We start from the raw sequence: 24235 nt of genomic DNA, 5'->3' as shown, positions 1-24235 counted from the left end.
TTCTATATTTCATATTATTATATATTATATTTGATTATTGATTTTATTTTTGATATAACTAAAATTGAAACCTTATTATTTTGAACAAATATTCTATGCCTATCAATTAAAGATATTAAAGAATCATATTCTTTTAATTGTATATTCATCTAGATTATAATAAAAACAATTTAATTAGAATTAAAAAGAATTTATAAGAAAGTAAAAGAATGAAAATATTGTCATTCTATTATATATCTTTCAATCCTAGCATGCATATTATCATAATTTTATTAGTTTTATAGCATTTCGAATTTAAACAGAAAATAATTTTAAACAACATTTCAAATTCTGAAAAGAATATCATAATTATTAACAATATAGATTCTGATTTGATGGCGTAGTAAGAATATTCACCACTACTTCCTGTTTGAAGTTGTACGTTACAACAAAGGGACAGTGTGGTTATATTTTATAAACTTTTTTTTTTCATGGAGTGTATAATGGCGGATACTACAGCACAGAAGGTAAAATATTTTATATTATAGTTTAAATTACAGAGAACAAGGATCAAATTAAGCAATCTATAAAATACATTTGGTATATTACAAGTAAGAACGCTTAGGTTAATGTAACGTTTAACTCACCGGCATCATTATGTTCAAAATAATATCTTTTATTTTGTCCTTAATATTTTTTAAAAAATGTGCACTTCTTCAATATTTAAATATATTAATTCTTTCATTTTTTTTACATTTTTAGTAATTGGCCTTGATCACTTACATTATCTCATTGCTTACGCAAAACTATACCTGTATTATTATATCGACAATAGAATTCTCGATTTTCTTATGTGATTTTTTATGTTCGTTTAATGTTCTAATTAATACACTAATTTTTAAAATAATTTAAAAAAATTTGTTTAAAATATTTTATTTTTGAGATAAATATATAAATTTGCAAATGAAATACTTATAATTTCATTATATTTAAAATATATGTATGTATTTTTATATATAATTAAAGTAAAATACCAACTTTCAATTGAATATGACCATCATCCTTAATGTATTTACCTTTCAAGTTTATCTTGCAGGTTCAAGAATACAAGGATTCCTTAAAAACAAAGGTAAGAAAATGCTATTATCTTTATTCATGTAATTATAAGTGATCCATTTTTGTTTCAAAGTACATTATAAACATACATTTCATTTAGGCTGAACAACTATTATTAAAAGGATTTCCAGAAAAGATTGTTAAATTGAATGAATTATTGGAAACCCCTGGCTTTTGCAATAGAAAATTATCAGATGTTCATCAAGATTTAAATGTACCCATTCCAGATCCTATTATTCTTAATCATTCCGAAAATGATTCTACTACAAAAAAACGAAAAGTAGATAATAGTATAGATGATACCAGTGGAACCAAAGTGATGGTTTTACCAAATGGACCTGTACCTTGTAACAAGCCCTTGTGTGATCTTATTCACATAGTCAAACCTTATATTCGACAATTATTGGAAGATTCTAATTTGGTATATATTCTATGATGCAAATTATGCAAATTTTAATATTTATACTAGTTAAATGAAATTTTGAATTTCCAGTTGAAAATGTGGATTTCATTTTTGATTCCAAAAATTGAAGATGGTAATAATTTTGGTGTGTCAGTACAAGAAGATACACTTGCTGAAATACAGTCAGTTGAAAGTGAAGCTGCTGCATTTTTTGATCAAATATCTAGGTAATATGAATTGTAATAATATTGAAATTTCCTATTTCAATGAAATAGTCAACAAAGTTTTCTATTTCAATGAAAGTCACACAAAGGTATTTTGTTAGGTATTTTATCTCTAGAGGAAAGATTGTTAGTAAAGTTGCGAAATATCCACACATCAGCGATTATAGAAGAGCAGTTCAAGAATTAGATGAAAAAGAATATGTAAGCTTATGGCTAGTTATGTGCGAGGTCCGTAATCGTTATTGTTCTTTGCACGATTTGGTAATCAAGAACTTGGAGAAGATAAAAAAACCTCGCTCTTCCAATGCGCAATCTTTGTATTAAATGCTATATATGCTATTTCTATTGAATAATGTACAGGATTGTAATGGAAAAAAGAAACAAAAAGAAAAAAAATCTGCACGCCGGAGAGAGTGTTATTCTTGATTTTTCAATAGAAAATTCAAATTATTTTTTTTTTTATTCAATCGCCGTGACGTTGACTCAGTCATTCACTTGAGCCATATCCAAAGCAATCTAAATCGGCATTATAAGTTACAATGATAATGATTCTGCACACTTTAGCAAAAAATATATATATGAAAGGAAAATACATTGAGTATCATTTAAGCAAATTGAATTATAATTGCATTTTCCACTAACAAAAAGTTGAAATAATTTTGAATCTTAACTGTTTAATTATTACAAAATTTCTCATAATTTCAATTTTCCTATTTCCTTCCTCTAATAATGTGGATTTCTACTATCAATTTTCTTTTTTTAAATTTTCATAAATTCTATTTAACTGCACGGTGTGACGTACTTATGAAAAATAGAAAGAAAAGTGTTGAAACATTTATCTTTTCACCTATATACTTGAATTTAGAATATAGTTAAGCATGTAATTTGTAATTTACAGTTGTAAGATTGTTAGAACATAAATTGAAATATGACAAATTTTTTGGTAAATCGTATTAACTTAAAAACCACTTTTTCTTTTAATCGTGATTTACGATATGAAAACCTGACCCAGATTATTTTTAGTCATAAATTATATTATTCGGAATTGCATTCTTCTTTTGTTTTTATTGTTTTTATTTTATATAATATTAAATAATGTAAATGTGTGTGTACATAACTGTTCATTTAAAAATACGTATCGTAACACATACTATATTTTATTACGAATAAATTTCGTTGTATGCGAATGATGCAAATATTGAAGTTATTATTGTATTTATACAAATGTAAGTATTAATTGGATGTTAGTCCGTTTTTCGTCATCGTGATCATTACTTTCTTAATATGTCTTCTATTTACAACAGCTTGGTTTGTTTATTCCATTATTAATTATTTTTTCTTGTCGTGCGTATCGTTACAATATCCACGATTATTATTTTAACACAGATTTAAAATATTTTATGCGACATATATAGAGATACATTATATGTATAGAAAAAAAAAACAAAAATTTATATATATTTCTTGATATATTTTATAAAATGTAATGAAAATGTAATACAACACAAATTTATTTCATAAATAAAATATGTCTGATTTCTTTAATAGTTCATGATAGACAATACATATATAAAAAATAATTGTTATATACATTGTGCGTTTTATTTGATGAAGTATTTTAAATCATGGTTCTTCAAAAAGACCAGGATTGAGATAACAATGTTTATTAAATCCTATTGATGTCACCATTAATGTTTGACATTCTTCTCCAGTCGTTCTTTGTATTTTTAATCTTTCATCAACCTATGAAACATCAAATAACAATATTGTAACTAATGTATAAAATAATATTAATATATATTAAAAAAATTTATTCACCATATTTAGTAAATCCTGAACATGAGTATCATGAGCATATTTCATAAATACTTCACATAAAATTTGTATGAACCAACTACCAGTTATATTATCTCGAAAAGCAACATATCCTGGAAGAGTAGCATGTGCAATAAGCATGTCTTCATAATTTCTCATTGTTTCCTTATTACTATTTGTTTTAAAACCTATCATTTCCTCAGAAGTATGTAAATTAGATGTATCTGTTGTGTGTCTGGGTTTTTTTACTGATTTTTGTTTTTTGTCTCCTCTATAAAATTATTTATTAATATTGATAAGATATATTATATATATATATATAGACAAGATATGAAATTTATATATAAATAGGTACAAGATAATAAAAATATATAAAAAAAAATATAAAATAATTTTTATTTTATATTTTTTTTATTGAAAACATATTTTCTAAAAAAAAATCTAATTTCAAAATTTGCTGCATAAACAGGATTATGGCTGAATTTTATTAATTATAAATTTTCTTCAAATGATTCTAAATAATTCTAATATCATGTGATTATAAATTATCTGTTAATATTTGCTATTACATTGTAATTACACAAAATACTCTTGATTGGAAAAAAAGCACAATAATTTTTCAGAAAATGTAAGTTTTAAATCACTGATAGAAATATTGATAATGTATCGGAAGAATAATTGAAAATAATTTTATATTCATAATAATTGATTATATATAATAATAATATAATTTTTAATTTTATATGAATGAAATTAATTCAAAAATTAAGTTTTCAATAAAAAAATTTTATTTTATATATTTCATATTTTTTCTCATCTTTTCATAAAGAATTATTTTATACCTTTTTATAATTTTTTGCTGTATTTTGTATATATTTTTGAAAAAAATTTCTATGATAGTTTCAATACTTACCTACATAATTGAAAAATGAAAATCTTTGGTTTTCCTGCAAGATGAGGACAATTTTCTGCAGTAAAATAATCCAAAATATCTGTACACAAAACAGTTTTGCAATTTTGCATTTCATTTTGTTCATTACGATCCACACCCACTATTTCTGTGATTTCATATTGAGGATGAATATTACCATGACTGCTAATGATAATAAAACAAGAATCAACATTACGTAATTCTTTATATTGAGAAAATTTTTTTATCTTTTCCAATAATTCCTTAAAAAAAAATGAAATGCTATAATTTAAAATTTTTTAATTGTTTTCTAATCAAAACTATTATGTTTACCTCTCCAGTTAAATTACGATAGGAAATAACATGAAAACCCATTTGATCAAATAATTGTTTTAAATTTGATTCATCATGTTTTGCTGAATTTCTAGGCTCTTTGTCTGAATATTTATAATCAATATTTGTTATTATTAAAACAAATCCACGAGGATTTCTACGCATTGGATATGTTTGAACATTTTCATATACAGGTCCATCTAAAAATTTTGTGGCTTTTCGTACTTGAATTTGTAGAGGTACTTCAGACACTTGTATATTACGATAAAAGTCATCTTGTATTCTTTTTTAAAAAAAAAATATAATGGTTATGATAATTAAATAATAGAATTTAAATATAAAAATAAATCAAAATCCATTGATATAATTTTAAACATTACTCTTCTATAACTGGAACTATTTCTGTTTTTTCTATATTATTATTTTTCATAATTTTACAATTAATATTTTTTTGTATATTATCATCAGAAAATATTTTTTTTCCTTCTAAAATATCTGCTAAATCATCATGATCACTTTGTCTTAAACTTGTTACAAAACGATGAAATGCAAAAGGTCCTCGTGTTTTTATTGTTAAATATATATCTTGTACAATTGCTTTATCTGTGAGATTTTTCTGCATAAAAATATTATAAATATATTATTATATAATTTGCAATTTCAAAATTACTACATTTTAAATAAATATATTCTTACCTTCCAACGTGAAATATTTACATCATCTCTATTAAAAATTTGATTTTCGACAAGCTTTGGCCATAGTTTAATTATATTTATTCTAGGTACAATATCCTTACAATATAAATCTATTGTTTCCCGATGTTTTTGATCCATTATTAAATATAATATAATGATAATAATATATATTATACTAATTAATAAAATCTGTCATTTAAAGAAATTACTATTAACTTATTTAATTATTTTGAGTTTATTTTCACTAGTAAATATCATTTTATTCTTATTTTCTCCAAATATAAATCAATATATATATGAAAAAAGTCATAAAATGAATCACATACTTGAAACATTCACATATCACAGCTTGATTCGTATATTTCGATACATATTTGTATTGGTCAAATCTTATTAAACATAATATTGTTAAATATGTTTAAAATAATATAATAAACTAATTTTTTATAATATAACGTTCTATTAAAAAAAAATTAGACGGAAGTTTAAATTAATAATATACAAAAAAAATATTCAATTAATATATTTCAAGTATAAGAATCGATAGATTAAGATTAATATATATTTAAACTAATCGATTAATCGAATATGAAAATTTCAATATATTTTTGTCTAACCTCTAAGAATGAATATACTTATTTAATAATAGGAATTATATATATCAAATAACCATAATACATATAAATAATCATAAAGATATTCTATATTAATAAATATAAGAACAGACGAGGTATAAGCACTAAGTGTAGAAAAGACGTAGACCAATATATTTTTCTATTTTTTATTTATGAAATTCAGTGTCTCACTATCATTTTTATATTATTCATAAGTTATTTATTTTAAATAAATTATGGAAAATTATTTTAATATATATTATAATAGAAATTGAAATTAAGAAGAAAGTTATAGATATATATATGCTTTCCAGATTTATTTTTAATTATTTATACTTATTTAAAAACATAAAGATTGTAATTTATTAAAATACTAATCAATAATTATAATAATTTTATTTTATTAAAGTTCTAGTGAAAAAAATTAAATATAATAATTTCTTCGTTAATAATAATTGTGTCCAGGAATCTTATTGCAATATTGTTATTTTATAGAATTTTAGAATATATAAAAGTGCTAGAGTAACTAATTAAGTGAAAAATATACAAAGCTGAATGCTTCTGATAAAATAAAATGTAAGTACTTTACAAATTTTTTTCGCAAATAAAAATTTTTTTATTTTATTTATTACATATATAATTATTACATAAATTCGATTATGATGGAAAATGTGGTTGATGAAAATTAAAACTTTATATAGTAGTATAACGCACTCTTTTCTTAACTGATTCATTCTTACTTCTGATTGGCTATTTGCTTGAATCAGTACAAGCAAATAAAAAGCTTCAAGCTTCAGATAGGGAATTTAATGTAAACAAATTAGTAGCTAACATTATAAATAATTATTTATTTAAATAAAAAATTGAATTATTTACGAATTTTCAATCTTTATAAATACTTAAATCAATATGAATAAATACTTATTAAAAATGTTATAAATGTCAGTAACAAATTTACCAACATCAAATTCCCTATATCTAGTTTATCATAGTGTCTTTATGATAATAAAGTGAAATTTCTAAGATTTTTTATATACAATATTTATAATTTGCAAATATTGCTACAAACTCGAAGAAGAAACATTTTCCTCATGAAAAAAGGATAGCCCTAGAAATATCTTTCCTGAAAAATGGAATCTCACATTATCTTCATAACATGCATAAAACATTTTTCTTTAATAAAAAAAAACATTTTTATATATATTATAAATATATATTGCAATACATATATTATATTTATTAATATAAAAAATATTTATAATAAATATAATATAAATGAAATAAAACAAATATTATTTGCATTAATATTAATTCTTTTTCCATTTCATTGATGGCATTAGAATTTATTTTGTAAAAAGAAATGAAAACACTGAATTCATATGGTTATTCTTATTACGTTCTAACAATCGTATTTCGGAAAAAGTTAATAGATTTTAATTGTCAATATATGCGCTTCTTTAAAATTTAAATGGCTGAAATTGTAAAATTTGGCAATTTTTAATTTTTATTTTTTTAAGACAAAATCAAACACATCAGAGTGTATGCGCAAATTCTACTTTTCGCAATTCTTCAATCTGACAATAGGTTATGTTATCTATTCGATTTGTGCTATCAATCTATTTTCACTAATTTTGTTATATTTTTGTTAATCTGCTAATAGATGTAATAGTTTTTGATTAATCAAATTTTTACTTTTTTTTTACGATGATTACGAACAACAACAATGGAATTTTGCAAAATCTGTTATTTATAGGTTTAGCTGATTAAATAGTTAAGTTTGAATTTAAATTAAAATTTGTTTTGTTTCAGATATAAACATGATTTGATTTAATCGTTATATATATATATAAATATTTGAATTTAATATATATAAATCTTATATATATATATATATATATAATATGTAAATCTTATATATAAGATTTACAGATATATATAATATATTTAAAAATTATGAAAAATAATTTGACTTTTGTATAATTTCATCAGGTAACAATCATTCATTTATTGTATTATATATATATATAAATTTTTTTAAGGAAAAGTTTAAGTTAAAATTTCTTTAATATACTAAAATAGAAAAAATTTCATTAAGTTAAAAAATTATTTAGTGATTAATTATTATATGAATAGAAATCTATAATAAATAATAATACATATTATTTTCATTTTTTTTTATATATTTATATTTCTTTTATCTTTTATTTTTTTTTTTTATATATATATTATATATTTCTTTTGATAACTATTATGCCTCTGATACCATTTTATATCGATTACAATGTGGATCCTTTCATTTTTCTATCATAGTATAATAGTTTTTGTTCAAAACTTAGTCTCTTTGTTGTTATGTTTCTTTAATATTTGATTGTTCAGTTTTCAATTTATTGCCTTTATTTTTTGTTTTCTTTTTATCTTTCTTTCATTTATCATTACAGATATTTTCTGTTATAAATCTTAAAGATTATGCAAATAAATAAATAAGTGCATATAAAGTACGTATGTTGTCAATATTGTAGCAAATAGTATCTCAATATTTAAAAATGTCTGCTATTAATAATGTAAAAGAAAAATCACGAATAAATCACGATAAATAAAAGGAAGAAAATTTTTTTAAAGAAAATATCATATGTACAAGCATTACGTACAAAAAAGAGATACAAATTGATCAATAAATAATGAATTCACTTTAACATGAAATAATAACATGTGAATATAATATGACGAATATCATCACGCCAAAGTTCATTCGATAAGCCGCATCTCGCAATACTCTCTCTTTCTCTCTCGACATCCTTACTTGATTGTCGTAGATCTTATTATCCCCTCTTGTTTCTAAAAGGGACCAAACTACAGCGATATATATGCGCTCATATACTCTCTATTCGTGTCTATTTCTGCACGTGTTTGCACGCATTTGTAAGCGTGTATATGTATACCTAGAGGTTAGCTCGACGAAGGGTGAAGTCCCCTTTGTAGCCTCGGGCCAACCTTGTTAGCGCTAATGATGGACTCCTACGCGAGATCCGCGAATGAAACAATTTGGATCTTCGGATATCTATCGTTCTCGCGATTGTTCGTTCTGCAAGCATTATTTTACGAATATTTTTTTACATCAGAAAAAACATTTTCTAAATTAATATATTTCTCGAATATGTATTACAATTTCGATTAATCCTCAAATAATAATAATAACAATCGCGAACATAATTTGCAATATTTTTTATGTCATCGCTCGATAAATGATATCGATGAGGAATGAAACTGAAAAAAAAAAAAAAAAAAACATCATTAAGATGTATATATGCACATATTTATTAAAAAAAAGAAAAAAAAATAGCGACAGAAAAAAAAAACAAAGAAAAAAGTAAAGAAGAGAAGAAAATAAAAGATAAATAGAAACAGGAGTAAGAGTTTCCGGAGCAACCTTATCCACCGTTAGTCACGGAAAGCCATTAGACCGGAAAACGAGGTGGAATCGCAAAACACAATGGCGTCTAGAAACAGACGACGGCCGATAGGAGCGAACAAGCAGTGAATCACCTAAGCACTTGTTTACCAAGAGAATCAAGAATTCAGGGATGCCGTTCCAAGTCTCGGAATCTTGCCCCATTGGTTTTCCAACCCCACCACGACTCCCCACTATTCCACAGCTAGCGCAATGTCGTCGTCGTCGTCGTTGTTCGCCCTCCTCGTCGCGCCAACGGATTATGCGCCACGAAAAGAAAAAGGATAGAACGGAGAATCGAAGGTTGGGGGAGGAGAGTGAAAAGCGCATAAGGGGTGACGACGACCACCGGTAGACTCGGGAGAAGGAGAGCCGGGAAAGCGGCACTAGAATCGCTAAATGTAATTCGGTTAAAAGGGTTTTAGCAATACAATGCATATAAACATGAGTGCCCCGCCTCTGCTCTCGTCTGCACGCTCCACTCTTGCGCCACCCTCTAGTTAGTCCCACCAAACACCCCGCGACCGTCGTAATCCTTAACTTGGATAGAGTAAGATTTTCATCGTCTACGATTCTCTAACGCGCTATTGGATCTGATAATAACAATACGTACATGTATTTATATTATGTGTGCGTATAAAAATCTTGCGAAACGTACAAGTACTTACGCATTTCCTTTACGTAAATTTTGTATTGGATGAAGAAAATGAGAGAGAAAGAGAAGAGGAAGGAAAAGTGCGAATAAAAATACTTGTATTAAATATTACTTTTTATAATACTCAATCGTGTAATAGATTCAAGAGATTGCTGTTTCCGCCCGGAGAATTCAGTTAGTTAGCAGATTTTAAAGTATCTTGGCACAAATCCATCTTATTCTTCGATATTTTTTATATTTCACATTTAGATGTCTTGAGAATCGGCGAATCTTTATAAAGCTGTTGTGAAAAAAAAAAGAAAAAAAAAAAAAAAAAAAGAAAACAAGGAAATAGGAGTTGTACGTACTAAAACTTTTTATTCTAAACCTTAAAATTTTTCTTTACTTCTTCTAGATATATCTCTACATTTTGTAAAAAAGAATACGAAGAAGAAACGATCTTTAATTATTATCACGCAATACATACACCATACCTGCATAACGTATATGTATATATGTACTGCGTGTATGGGATATGTACTTACTTAAATCTATCTTTCTATCATCAAATTTTCTCGATTCGAATCAACAGTAATTCTTCCTATTTACGTTTAACACCGATTTCTGAGAATGCTGTAATCGAAACCGATCACTATTTCAGACGAACCTATATCTATATCTATATCCAAGTTTCTCTTCTCTCCTGCTCCTCTCCATTCCTTCGTTGACGACTGGTTTTCCAAACGGATGGTTTTTCCACTGGCTGTAGCCGGTAAGAGCAGTCATCCGCGAAACATCGCGGAATTTGTAACGGGAAATTAGCATATCATAAATACTGATGATTCTTCGCTTACGCTTACGGGAAACTGTAGTGGGAAACATATGATCGTGTCTTCTTTGAATGGGTACATATTTTCAAGTTTTTCTTTCTTTTTTTTTTTTCTTTTTTTTCTTTCTTTTACAGAAACAAAGATTGATCGCTTATGTAAAACTATGTATAAAATACATATGCACGTGTATAAAATTTAACGACACGAGTACGTAAGAGACATCTAGAAACATCTAGAAAGCATAACTATGAGAAACGTCAAGTACGTTAAGTAAAGTAATTAAAAATTAATTTTCAATGCGATTCATTGTTTGCGATGCATCGAACGAGAATTTAAAAAAAATGAATAAGGAATAAACAAAGCCCATACGTTTTATTCTTCTATTTGTGATTTATTTTAGGAACTTGTTGCGACATAATATGACGTTAGTCCTCGCATCGCACTTTTCTACCCTAAACGTATACGAATATTATTTACAGTTATGTAATTTATCATAAATAGATAGGTACGTGTCTTCGAGTGTCTGTGGATCTAGAGCAACGTTGGAGAAGTGTTAGGGTCAAAAATCTTCTAGCATCTCCTCGTACTTAACTCTAATCGATGATTTTATACAACTATTGCTGCGATTCGTCGCTCTCGATTTATTAATACAAGCCGTATCTTTTTTTTTTTTTTTCTTTTTCTTTTCTTTTCGTGACACCGGATAAAAACGCACTTTTTTTTTTTTCTTTTTTACCAACCTTCGGTAATCGGTAAAACGTTTCGAAATAATTCAAGGGAAATAATAAGTAAAGGAGTCAAGTTCAATTAAATTTTCTAACATTATCGCTGTTGATAACAGCGATCGCGTGCAAGCACGGGCATGGACACGAGGGAACGCGTGTATATACCTATGCGTGTATAAATATGCGTCTATATAATATAATTTATTATTATTATATAGCTTTGTTCCCTATATTTACATACAAATTTTCCAATGTTACACCAGTATTACGTACTTGATCGATACTTCTTGTATACTATATATATATACATGCACGCGATTCCACTTACGAATCTTCTTTTCCTCGAGAAATCTGATCAATCCCCCCAATATTCGTACAACGCCTCTGCCCCCTCCCCACTGCCCAAAAAAAAGGAGAAGATCCCACGAAGTATGAAAGGTGTTTCGATCGAGAAAATGACGCGAAAATGGCAACTTATCTTGATTATCTTTAGTTCTTATTTTGGCACATCATTACGTCAATTATTACTTTCGTTTTATACCACGTACGGTCGATAAAGTGGCTCTTGAAGCTCGGTCGTATTTCTTTGCGTTTCCTGTAACGTTCCTTTCGTACTCTCCTCCTGCGGGCTCGGCGAGGAATTTGGATTCGGATCATTCCCCGTTTCTCTCTCGCTGCCTCTCACATTTCCGCCATCCTCCACCTTATTGCTCGCCCGCGCCTCTTGTTGCGCCTTTTTACTCCTTTTCCATTTCATCCGACGATTTTGAAACCAGATTTTCACCTAAATCCCAACACACACATACACACGATTGTTGATACAACATGTATTATATTATATCTATCGTATATATATATATATATATATATAGAAGAATCAAAATAAAAAATATTAATTATCGATTAAAAATGATGAAACTTGAATGTATCTGTCGAGAAGGAAGAGAGATGGTGTATGTAATTTAGTGGAGCAATAGGAGGAATAGGTCGAACGCCGGCCAATATTAAATCGCATATACCTATTAATCAACCCTCTCCGAATCGGCTGCAAGTATACCATAAACTCAATATTTCTTTTCCTAATCCCGCAAGAGAACGATGTATAAATCCTTTGGACAACATATCACGTACTTGAACAGATCTGCCGTCTCATTTCCAGCCCTGCTATATTTCACCCTTGAGAGAAAGAAACACGTTTTCTTCTCGCGAGAACGAATACATATTTGACAATATCATATATATAAAGCGATCGAATTAAAAAAGAAAAAAAAAAAACAAATGAGCCTAAATAAAAGATTTAATCGATTAGATAATTAGACGAAGAGGAAAAAATTAACTTATTCGTTTAAACTTTGCACGGATATATCTATATATAATAACTTGAATTGATGATATTTGAAAAATCTTTGCACCTCTTCTGTGCACAATATCTTCAAATCAATTTCGCATTTCGATATTTATATAGTATAAAGATAACGATGATCAACAATGATCAGTTAACTGTAAGTTAAGATTTTTCTCTCTTCTGTTTAGGATGCTGAAAGAAAATAGGGAAGGGATACGCAACGTGTGTGCAACGATTCGAACAATTTGAAATGCTCCGGAGCTTGAATCGGTTGAATATCGAAACAAATCAGGGACTCAGTCTCCCATAATTCAGACTTTCGTTGCTGTTTGCTGAGCGATCCGTCAGAGGACGTAAGCTTCAAAGTTATGTTTAAGTTGTTAAACTATGCAAGAGATTCGCTCGTTCACGTTCACGCGAAGGAAAGGAAGGGTCCCTGGATTATTTCACCGATTTCTCTAGAGGCTTTTTCCCTTTTCTTCATTCTCTCTTCTCGTCTCGTTTTCTCTCTCACTCGCTCATTCACCCTTCATTTAGGTTTCTTTATCGCGTAATCTTGAAGTATCACCTTAAAAAAAAAGGTGGAGAAGAAAAAGAGAAAGTAAATGAAAATAGAAAAGTAAGGAGGGCGTATATATTGCGATAATATATATCAGTCAATTAGTCACAGAAATCTTCATATGTTTTAATTCAATGATTAATAAGTTGCGTTAAATTATCAAAAAACAAGGATAATTTTGTTTTGTATGAAACAATTCTTACTATGTAGTTTATAATGGAACATTATATATGGAACAATTTTTTTTTTTTTTTTTTAATACAATTACATTTTAAGCTGTAAAATATTCAAGTTGAGAGTCGATTTCACACATTTCAATTTTCCACTCGAGAAATAAATTACATTATTGTACTATTGTAACGTTATTGCATTGTTATGAAGATTTTTGCGTTGCGATCTCGTTAATTTGATTGATAAAATGCTTCTTACCTGTGTTTCCGTAAGCATTAACGAGGTTGCCACTTCGAATCTCTTCGGTCTGCTTAGGTACTTGTTCTGTCTAAATTGTTTCTCCAATTCGAGTAATTGTTGCGACGTGAAAGCGGTCCTCGGCCTTCTGGTTTTTCCAAGGAGGGCATGTTGGGCTGCGCAACCTGTCGATAATAATTGCATTGCATTGTTTAACTTGTAACAAGAATATATAAATTCGTTTTATTTGCCTCGAAAAGAGGGGTGGGGGTGGGGAAAAAAAAAGATAAGAGGAAATCGGGGGATATCTCTACTTGTTGTTGCTATAATGCTGTATCGTTTGAATTAATATTAATCGAAACCAATAAAAATCATCGAATGCTAATGCAATTACCACGAGCGTAAATTCCCCTCTAGGTTGCAATACTATGATTTGGGGTTGAAAATAGGAAGGGGAGCAAATTGGAGAGGGAAGAGACGAGGGTGACCGCCCTAACGATTAGCCCTATGAACGATTCTTCTGGCCAGACCCGATCTTCTCTCCTTTCTGACTTTCTACACGTAATAAATCACAATTCGAAATTCGAGTAAATTCTTTGCAATGTGATGGAATGGGACCGATGATTCTCAATATCGAATCAGTATCGAGCTTTTTACGTTCTTACTTATATTTATATTTTTATTAGAATCCCACGTACATTTTCGAATTTCTAATTTTGACATTTTTTTTTTTAAAGCATTGAAAAAAAAACATTTAAAAAATCGTGATTTCCTTTTTCCTAACTGTGTACAAATTATATAACAAATATATATATAAAATGGACGCACGCGCAAGGTATAATTCATGCACGTTAAGTACGTGCGATGGTAAGATTCACAGTGTGGGCCCACCTCGCACACTCTTTCCTCTTAAATGCTTTCAGCTTACGAATTGTCCTACCAATTTAACTACACAGCAAGTGCGTGACCGGCTGTCAATGTTTGTACACATGGCAGTGTTTAGTCGCGCGTACACACATTGTCGGATTAATCTGGAACGTGCGATACCCTTATGTCACTCTTAATCAGCCGCTTAGTCAAACATTCAATACCGTGGGCCCTATTTTTCCGCCTTCGAAAAATAAATCGCTGCGACGACACCTCTCCTCGTATCGCATATTCTTCTTAGCTCAGGAAAAAAGAATGCTCTGTCTTTCTTCTTGTTTTTTAGTAAAAAAAAAAAAAAGAAAAAATTGTCGAATCAAATTACAGCGATATATCTGTAACATATTGCCACGCCATGCGAGTTTCAAACGCGTAAACCCTTAACGGTTCGGTGTTCGTTATTTATGTTGCTCGCTACTTGTGTATATAAATACATTAATCGTCCCTCCAAAGGATGGTTTGCCACCCACTGAGCACATATGGTCCGTTTAACGATTTTCCACCTCGACAATTTTTCGTGACAATCTAGACAGATCGAATTTCTATCTCCTCCATCAAGATTTCTTAAGATTTATATCATTTGTGCACGAAATTTGTATCCTTTCGAAGAACGAATACACGTTTGGTAATTAAATTGGTAAATTCTTAATCGCGTATAATTATTAATGAAAAAAGTTATATATAATGTGAAACTTATCAAGGATTAAGGGGCGCGGTTTTCTCGATTAATTTTTATATAATACGGCCGAATTGAAAGCGAAAGCATCGACGACGAATTGTGCTGGGAAGCCGCTGAAATTGCACGAATGCGAAGGTGCTAGGGAGAAATGGTGCGAGTTATGACAGATGTCGGTAAACAAGAAGGGCGGCACCATCGAGTGGACAATCACCATTTTCGTGCTCCTCTGTGCAGGGTGGAAGCAGTGGGGTGTCGTTAAGGTTAACGTCGTTCTCACCCCGCTACACTTTTATCATGATAATTTAATTTATTTGGGGTCCTATTAGCCGCTTCACGCCAGGCCGCTCTTAAATCATGCTGATCACCATACCGGTAAACACCAGCCATTATCTGTACTTAACGCGATCCCATCCCTCTATTCCTCATATTCACCCTTCTCTTCCTTTTTGCCACCCTCTTACTTTGCCAAGTGTACATTTTCCAATTTCTTTCAACAATTTCGCGATTGCCGGTTTTTCATCTCTTCTTCTTCCTCTTCCTTTAATTTGCATTGAAAAATCATTGCTTTGTCTCAAATTGATTTCACGTTTATTTTCGCTTTCAAAGAAAATATACAAGTCTTCGAAAAGTAATAATTTTTTCTTTAAATGGTATATAATATGCATGTTCATATTTCTGCACACACATCGTAAAATAAATAAATCGCCTTGTTATCTACAATTCCATTTTTCCGACTCGACAATCCAAGTTTCGGCTCTAGTTTATAATGCACACGTAGCAGCTTCGTTCCGTATCCTCGTTCCTATATAATTTTCCGCTCTTTTGATCGATCTCATTTCCCCGTGTTTCTTGCTCGATTCTTGTTTTCCTATCCTTTCTTGGTATCCCTTGATGGGTGTGAACAGCCAGCCGTTGCGTGGCTGCGTGCGTGCGTGCGTGCGTGCGTCGCGTGGTAGCGCGCGCGCGCGCGTTTGTACCAGATCTTCCTCTCCCTCCCCTTGTCTCGTATAGCGGTGGAAGCTCCGCCTGCAGCCCTGAGTGCTCGATACGACCCGCCCCCAAATTCTCAACCCCTCGTATCAGAGGTGAAGGAAGACGAGGCGAGGGTAACGTCGGCGGTATCCACCATCCCTCTGCATCCCTTGATCGCGAGACGTCATCGACTCCGCTTCCTTTGCGCCATACGATTGGAGATCCGTGGAAGCCAGTGGCGAGGGCGAGATGAATACCAAGGAGAGGAGAAAAAAAAAAGTTGGCCAACTTTTGTCAGAGATTATTTTCCCTACCCCCAAAATGGTCGGATTTAATTTCAAACTCGGTCCGTGAACTCACCACGAATCACGTCATAAACATCCAGAATGCTGCCATTTACTTTTATCATCGGATTACGAATTGGGATAGTCTCCCTCCTGTCCCTCTTTCCCCGTTAAACGATACACCAGGTATCTAATCGCCCGTGCGATCGATGATTTTTACCACCCATTACCGGCCATTCTTTTTCCCTCCCCTTTAATTACAAGATCTATCGTAACAGGCTCGAAAAGAGAATCGTTTCGTTTCGGGATATCTCTTCGAATATATCTGAATGAGAATAGAATTTTCACGAGTGAAAGTGTCGTGTCGTTCTTCTTCTCGCAAAGAAAAAATAAGAAGTCGAAAGAAGTTCTCGAGAGTAGTTTTTTTTTTTCGGGGAATCTCTCGAATTACCGTCACCATTTGCACGCGCCCATGTGGCTACAGCACACGATCAGGCCAGATCATAGAGATATAGGATGGTTTGGGCGAACGTGGAACGTTACACATCGGGTAACCAAGATCTGTTTGCTTGCGGGCGGCCAAACTAGCTGGCAGCTAATTCAGAAACACCATTACCGCCTACATGCCTATAGACAGGTAGACTGACGCGACCGCTACTGGTAACGCCACTAGACGTTTTCAACGTGTTGCCAGCGCCAACGTTTCCATACACACTGGATAACCCTGCGTGTGTTTCCGATCTCAACGCGCCATACACGCCGCGTGCTCCTGTTTGAGCACATTACCATCTTTCCTGTACGCGTATGGGTGCGCAATTAATTCTCATTCCTCGACTGTCATCGACGATATCGCGTACAATTGTGTAATGGTAATCGCGGCTAGATCCAACATCCTAAGTGTAACTCTAGATATAAGTGATAGATGCAGTTGTGCATTACAGTAAGGTGATTAGAGGAATTAATAACAAATTTAATATTCACGGTTTCTATTGAACCGTGAGACTGACGAGAAGAAAAAATGAAATATCTCTAAGGAATGTAGTTGATTTTGTTCAAAATTTTGATTTTTACTATTCTATTTGAAAATTTAACGAAATCGAGGATGCATCGTTTTTTTTTTAAAAATAGTTACAAAAATGAGCAACAATAAGTGCTAAGACAACGGATACTGCTGAGTTAAGAAAAACTAAAGTATTCTTTATTTTTATATTCTCAATATAAAGAATTCGTCGAGACCATTTAAAAACATTGGAAATAAAAATTCTCCGATACTTTTTATTCACCATAGTTTTTTTACAAGTATCCATTGGCAAAAGATATGCAACGAATTTTGCAAAGATGCAGCAAATCCAATCCACTTCAGATGATTCCCTTTTAATTGTTATAATAAAAAAGGCTCGCGTAGATAAATTCTGAGTTACTGGATGCTTCATATCTTCCTCCTAATTGTCAATAAGTTTGTCACAACTTATCCGTGTACAGATGATAATCTAATTATCTGCGAAGAAGAGATTTAATCTGAGATTTCGTTATCGAGAGTTTCCTCTTTTTTTTTCTTTCTTTTTTTTTTTCTTCCTCATTTTGCCGAAGAAATTGGCGAAGCAACTGACAAAACATTCGACAAAAATTCGAATAAAAGCGATTTACGTTCTTGGATTGTTTTAAATATGGACGAAATTAGCTGTTGGAACGGTCTATGTAAGTCCGTGGAGTTTCCATGGTAACCTTAGAACGTCTGCGTCGGCGTTGTACTATCGTGGAGAGAAGGGCGAAGGGGATGAATAGACGGATGAATGACGCACAATTAACTAATTAAATCATCCACCAACCCTTCGCGTGCTTCATCTCTCGGGTATCATCCCCTTTTGTTGGCAGACCTCCTACCCCATCTCTTCGACATCTTCCGCCATTATTTTTTTCACCGTATCTCGCAAAGCGAATCATTCCAGCGAAGGACAAAAATTTGAAGTGAGAGTTGACAAGTCAAATTGAAATAATAGATATATCTGATGATAAAAGATAAATTGAAATTGTTTGCATTCACACTGTTTTTCTTTCTTTCTTTTTTTTTTTTTTTGTGGTCTTTCGTAATAGTTAATTCACTAGTTCTAGAGAATTACACAATAACTTTCTTAACAGATTTTACAATATTCCAAAAATTACGTTCATCTTCAAAACGATATGAAATGATAGTAAAGATTTAAAATTTCATGTCATTTTGCAATCGAAGTTATAAAATTAATGAATAGACTGAATGATTTATCGAGTAAAGTTTTAATGTATGTTTTAATCATTGATTGTAATAATTGAACGCTTGCTCAAAAATTACTTTATTTCTCTGCAAATTGATTAGAAAATCAATCAAAATTATGATTTGTTCGCAAATGTCATTAAAAAGTTTTATTTACGAATGTTAGTAATTTTTTAAATACTTCTCCTTAATAACCAAGTGAAAAAAATAATATATAATTTAGATATGTACAAGGATAAGAATCCGAAATAAGATACGATAGAAACTTAAAGTTCTGTCTAAAAAAAAATACACATATATACATTATATCAAATTAGACTGGAATAAACAGTTAAAAATTATCGTCGAAAATTATCGAATCGAACGAACATCAACACCGAGAACGTTCCCGCGTTTCTTAACTTAAAAATTAGATACCTGTCATACACGTTGAAAAGTTGTTTTCGGTCGATTTCGATTAATCCGAATGCAAACTGGTGTCGCGTGAATGGACACGCGGTGATACGAGAAACAGTTTTTAGTGTACAGTTGAGGCAGAGATGTCGGGATATAGAAGATGGCGAGATGGCGTTTCGCTCTAGTTAAATTTCAATACCGTAAAGCTCGGCTCAAAATAGACGAAGCGCGATCGTCTGATCGCCGCCGGTATACATCCTCGTCGGTGTAACGCGCGACAAATATTCCACAAATAAAAGCTCACATCTCTTGCTTCCACCCTATCTCTCCCTCCTCGTGTCAGCTCACCGTTCCCGAGCCGCTGAGTCGCGTACTCATCGTTATTTACATAACGTCGAGAGCATACGAGAATGCGAGACTACTGTTGAGAGAGAGAGAGAGAGAGAGAGAGAGAGAGAGAGAGAGAGAGAGAGAGAGAGAGAGAGAGAATGGAGGAGGAGGAGGAGATGGAAGGAGGGGAGGAGAAAGGGCTGAACGGGACGATACTCCCATCCAGCAATTTTTTAACAAGTCGTGTTCGTGTTCCCTACCGACGCGATAACGGCCGCTTCAGGTGGGGCGAATGCAACCGTTTTATTTTATTCCGCGAGAACCTTTTTTTTTTTTTTTTTTTTTTTTTTTTGTACTCGTTGCTCGTTTTACGCTATCGGGTTTTCGCCTTTTTCGTCGACGTTGGATTGCTCGGCAACTACCAATCAGGATCATCTGACAGAAAGTACCCCGCACTTCGTTTCAAACACCGCTCGCTCTCTCCCTCTCTCTCTCTCTCTCGCTGAAACGCATACACATACATACATACACACAATCGCGTTCCGTTTACTCCCGCCTCTCTGCCCATTTTTCTCTCTCTCCCGTTCCGCACTCTCTTTCTCGTTCCCCGTTTATTCGGATTCGGTCCATCTCGGCATCCTGGTCTGCTACGTTCACCGACCAATTTGTTCGATAAAAGCTTTCGACTGATTGGCCGGACAACGCGACCACGCTCTTTTTTCTAAGCGTGAAATTTACCGTAGTAGTAGTAACCGGAATCATCTCCTTTTTTTCCTCTCGGTGCTTTTCCACCGAACGTCTAAGTAAATATCATATCGTTTCGTTGGTATGTGCGTGGTGTACTTTTTGATTGATTTCTATTGACATTCTTTTTTCCCCCCTTTGTTTTATTCTTAACTTTTCTTAGCGTTATTTCGTCCGTATTCAGCGACGATGAAAAAAGTAGGCCCAAGCTTTAGACACGGTTCTGATTAATCCTAATATTTTTTTTTTTCATTATTTGTGATTTATAATTAAATTTATTACTTGGCAATTTTTTTTGTAAAGATTGGTAACGTTTGTTATTTGGTTGAAATCTTGTTCAGATAGAAGAATATGAAAAATGTGGAAATGATGAAAGTTTCTCGATGCTACCAATCATCGAATATTTGAAAAAGAAACGGGAAAAAGAAGAATTTTGAAATAAATAAATGCTACTTTAAATAAAATCGTGATAGGGATTTTAAAAAGTATGCCGCAAAACTTATTCCCTATATATTATATCATTTGACAACCGACCTAAAAATTTGAGTAGCCAGTCAATATAGTAAAGTGTTACATTAAGCATGTAAACATTCGCTATCTGCCTATTGTATAAGCAATATGTCGATCTATTTTATGACGTTGTCAAGGTAATATTAAAACATTAAACGTCCAGGCAAAAATGACACTTTATCTATTGTTATATCAATTTTAAGTCAGAGTACTAATATCTAACTATTAATACAGATATATACCTACTATAATAAGTATTTCAATCGTTTATCGATCATTTCAAAAAAGTAGATATCATTATAGAAATATTTTTTCCTTTCTCATTATCTATAGGTATTACAAAGTACGATAATCATATTATATGTTCATTAATCGTTCGTTTAACTATTTATAAGTATTTCAAGATATCGAAAAAAAAAAAAACAGTTTAATTTATCGCGATTAATATCATGATGAATACGCGTCGAAATTAAGCTCAAAATTTTCTATTATTCGTTCGTTCGTTCGTTTGCACGTAATCGAGTCTACTTGAAATTTTTATTCAATAAAATAGATGATTATCTAATTACACTTTCTGTATTGATTGTTGATCCGTGTATTATTTTCTCTAGCAATCGTTTACGCTTTGGTAATTTATTGAAAATATGAAATGGGAAAAGATTAAACGAATAGAGAAAATATATTTTTTGAGATAAACGAATAATTGCTTATTGTAGCAATATTATAATCGAAGTGTGTTACTTCAATTTTTCACGTGACAAAAAATTTTTGTCTTTCGTAATATAATTGTTGGAAATCATCGTTATTAACGATTGGAATATAAATATAATTTGAAAGATAAATTTATGTGCATAAAAATATATATATATATATATGTCAAAATTATATAGATATATATATTAAAAAAAAGAAAATATTGATTAAAAGGTTCGCAAAAATACTTTTTAATATCTTTTTTTTTTTATAATGTATTGTGAATTTCGTATTGTGAAATTAAGTTAATTTACAAAACATTCATTGTTATTATTTATTGTTGAAATTAATGAATAATGAAATACTTAATAATAAAATATTTTTTCAAGTTCATAAAATTATTAATACGAAAAATAAAAAATTAATTATAGTCATAACAATTCTTAAGTGCAAATTTGCTTTTTCAAATTACAATATTTTTCATTTCTACAATTATTAATTTTTAATATAAACATATATCGTACTTATTATAAATTTTTGAACTATAACAAAAAGTAATCCTATATTTCTTATATAGAATAAAAACATTCGAAATTATTTCCTTGTTATTTATAATTATAAAAATAAATATCGTTAAATATTCTAAAAAAAAAAAAAAAAAAAGTATCAAAAGTACTTTTACGAACCCGTCAGTTAATAATGCTTTGTCTTTTATAAATACCCACATCAATAATTCTATGACTCGCTGTATAGATAAAAAACATGCGAAGGTCCTTTTCGGTCCTTTAAAAATAAAGAGAATCGGATGCACGAACGGATGAAAGCATTCACGGATCGAGGTGAAAAATTAAGATTACCACACCAACTCACCGGCTAAATCGGCGGGTAATCTGGGATATAACATTCCAGTCCTAGCCAGCCACTCGAGTTGGAGTGGATGGATGTGATGCTGCTGAGGATGAGCACCGGCACTCTGCGAATGTCCGACGGGTTGTCCTTCCTTGTGTATCGAATGAAACGCGCTACCACCCGCAGGATGATAATATAATCCTCCGGGATGTATGAGGGGACCACTCGGATGTAAGAGAAGCGCTTGATTCTGTCGGGTCACCCCTGCACCACTGCCAAGCGCGCCATAATGACCACTAGGTAAATTCGGATTACCAGGTATAGCGTTGCCGCTGGGCTCCTCCGATCCTGGCGAGATCGGAGGGCTCGAGATGGGACTGTGGCTCGCGTTGCTCCCCCCCGAACTCGCGCTTCCGGTTCTCGTAGGATCAACCTCGATCGAAGCCTCGTCCTCGATGTTTTCGAAACGATCGACGCGAAATCCTCCGTTGCCCCCGCTCTCCCCCCCTTTGAAAGCTGCCTTCGACTCCTCCACGGACTCGACGCGGATACCGGACGACAAATGGCCGGGCCGTTCACGAATATCTTGTCTGTCGCTGCTCCCCTCGCGAATAACTTGCAGGTTGGACGGCGAGGAGAGATCGTGCTGCACGACGGATCTGTCGAACGGGTTGCTCAAAAGATTGCCGAGAGACGATGCTCTTTGATCCTCCGTTCTGACGGAGGAGGTACCGATAAGCGTGCTTCCATTTCCAATCCCGATCCCAACTCCGCTTCCAGTTTCGATCTCGCCTGCACCTGCACCGCGGCCACCGATCCCGCTGCCACCGCTTATACCACCGAGAGCGGAGGAGGATGATTCCCGGTCACCGATTATGGAGTTGGCCAGGCAAGAATTCGCTTCGACGAGGGAATTTCTCGTCGCCCCGAATAACAATCTTTGATTCGCTCGTTCGGATCGCTCGTGGTCGAGATTGCTCTCCTGCTGTTTTCCGCTCGCACGGCCGAGGAGCGCGTCGATGCAGAAAGATGTCTTACCGAAGGAACTGTGACGCCTGCTCTCGACGGTCGAGTGAACCGCGTACTCTTGCGGGGAGATCCTGCCGGGCGAGTTATCCGGCTCCCCGTAACGAGCCGCGGACACCATCTCCTCGGTGAAGGAACACTTCACACTCGTGTCTTCGCTCGGGTCCCGAAAAAAACTGGCCGGCTCGTTTTCCTGCTTCGAGAACGAAGGTTTTTTCCCCTCATTTTCCTCGCGATACCTCGACATTCGCGATTCGTCTTCGAGCTCCGAAGGAGAGCCGTTTTCGATCAAACGTATATTTTCCGGTGATCCGACACCCTCTCCTCCCCTCACTTCGGAACCAGGTGACCGCACTTCATCCGACCCCGGCGAACAACTTCGATCGCGAATCTTTCGCCGAACGTCGTAACCGGTGTGCTGCTGTTGTCGCTGCTGTTGCTGATGATGATGATGATGATGATGATGATGATGATGTTCTTGCTGTTGTCGTTGCCGCAGATACGAGTCTTCCAAAATCCCTTGGGCGTTGTAATGCAT

The 24235-nt window shown here is 32.2% G+C and overlaps 3 protein-coding genes across 4 annotated transcripts; 1 reads left to right on the top strand and 2 right to left on the bottom strand.

Annotated features, from left to right (window-relative positions):
* Positions 1–365: 365 nt before the first annotated feature.
* On the top strand, positions 366–2312 carry REG (proteasome regulator gamma). Its single transcript, XM_003695100.4, has 5 exons — positions 366–506; positions 1076–1108; positions 1196–1516; positions 1589–1725; positions 1824–2312. Exons 1-5 carry the CDS (start codon positions 471–473, stop codon positions 2044–2046), a joined length of 750 nt encoding a protein of 249 aa, XP_003695148.1. The 5' UTR covers positions 366–470; the 3' UTR covers positions 2047–2312.
* Positions 2313–3172: 860 nt separating this feature from the next.
* Positions 3173–6139, bottom strand: Dronc (Death regulator Nedd2-like caspase). Its single transcript, XM_086912192.1, has 7 exons — positions 5803–6139; positions 5477–5665; positions 5161–5396; positions 4781–5063; positions 4451–4710; positions 3541–3808; positions 3173–3465 (listed from the first exon to the last, which is right to left on the bottom strand). Exons 1-7 carry the CDS (start codon positions 5809–5811, stop codon positions 3346–3348), a joined length of 1365 nt encoding a protein of 454 aa, XP_086768318.1. The 5' UTR covers positions 5812–6139; the 3' UTR covers positions 3173–3345.
* Positions 6140–11917: 5778 nt separating this feature from the next.
* On the bottom strand, positions 11918–24235 carry exex (motor neuron and pancreas homeobox extra-extra). Of its 2 annotated transcripts, XM_012488436.3 has the most exons (4): positions 23500–24235; positions 22693–23469; positions 14061–14224; positions 11918–12511 (listed from the first exon to the last, which is right to left on the bottom strand). In XM_012488436.3, the coding sequence occupies exons 1-4, from the start codon at positions 24233–24235 to the stop codon at positions 12263–12265; spliced, it is 1926 nt and encodes a 641-aa protein (XP_012343890.2). In that variant the 3' UTR covers positions 11918–12262. The 2 variants fall into 2 exon arrangements, with proteins under 2 accessions (XP_012343890.2, XP_086768305.1); XM_086912179.1 differs by having other exon boundaries at positions 22693–24235.

Source organism: Apis florea, unplaced genomic scaffold, assembly GCF_048593485.1.
Source record: "Apis florea isolate Af1SG1 unplaced genomic scaffold, ASM4859348v1 contig_1794_pilon, whole genome shotgun sequence".
NCBI lineage: Eukaryota > Metazoa > Arthropoda > Insecta > Hymenoptera > Apidae > Apis > Apis florea.
This window is presented reverse-complemented; position numbering and strand designations above follow the sequence as displayed.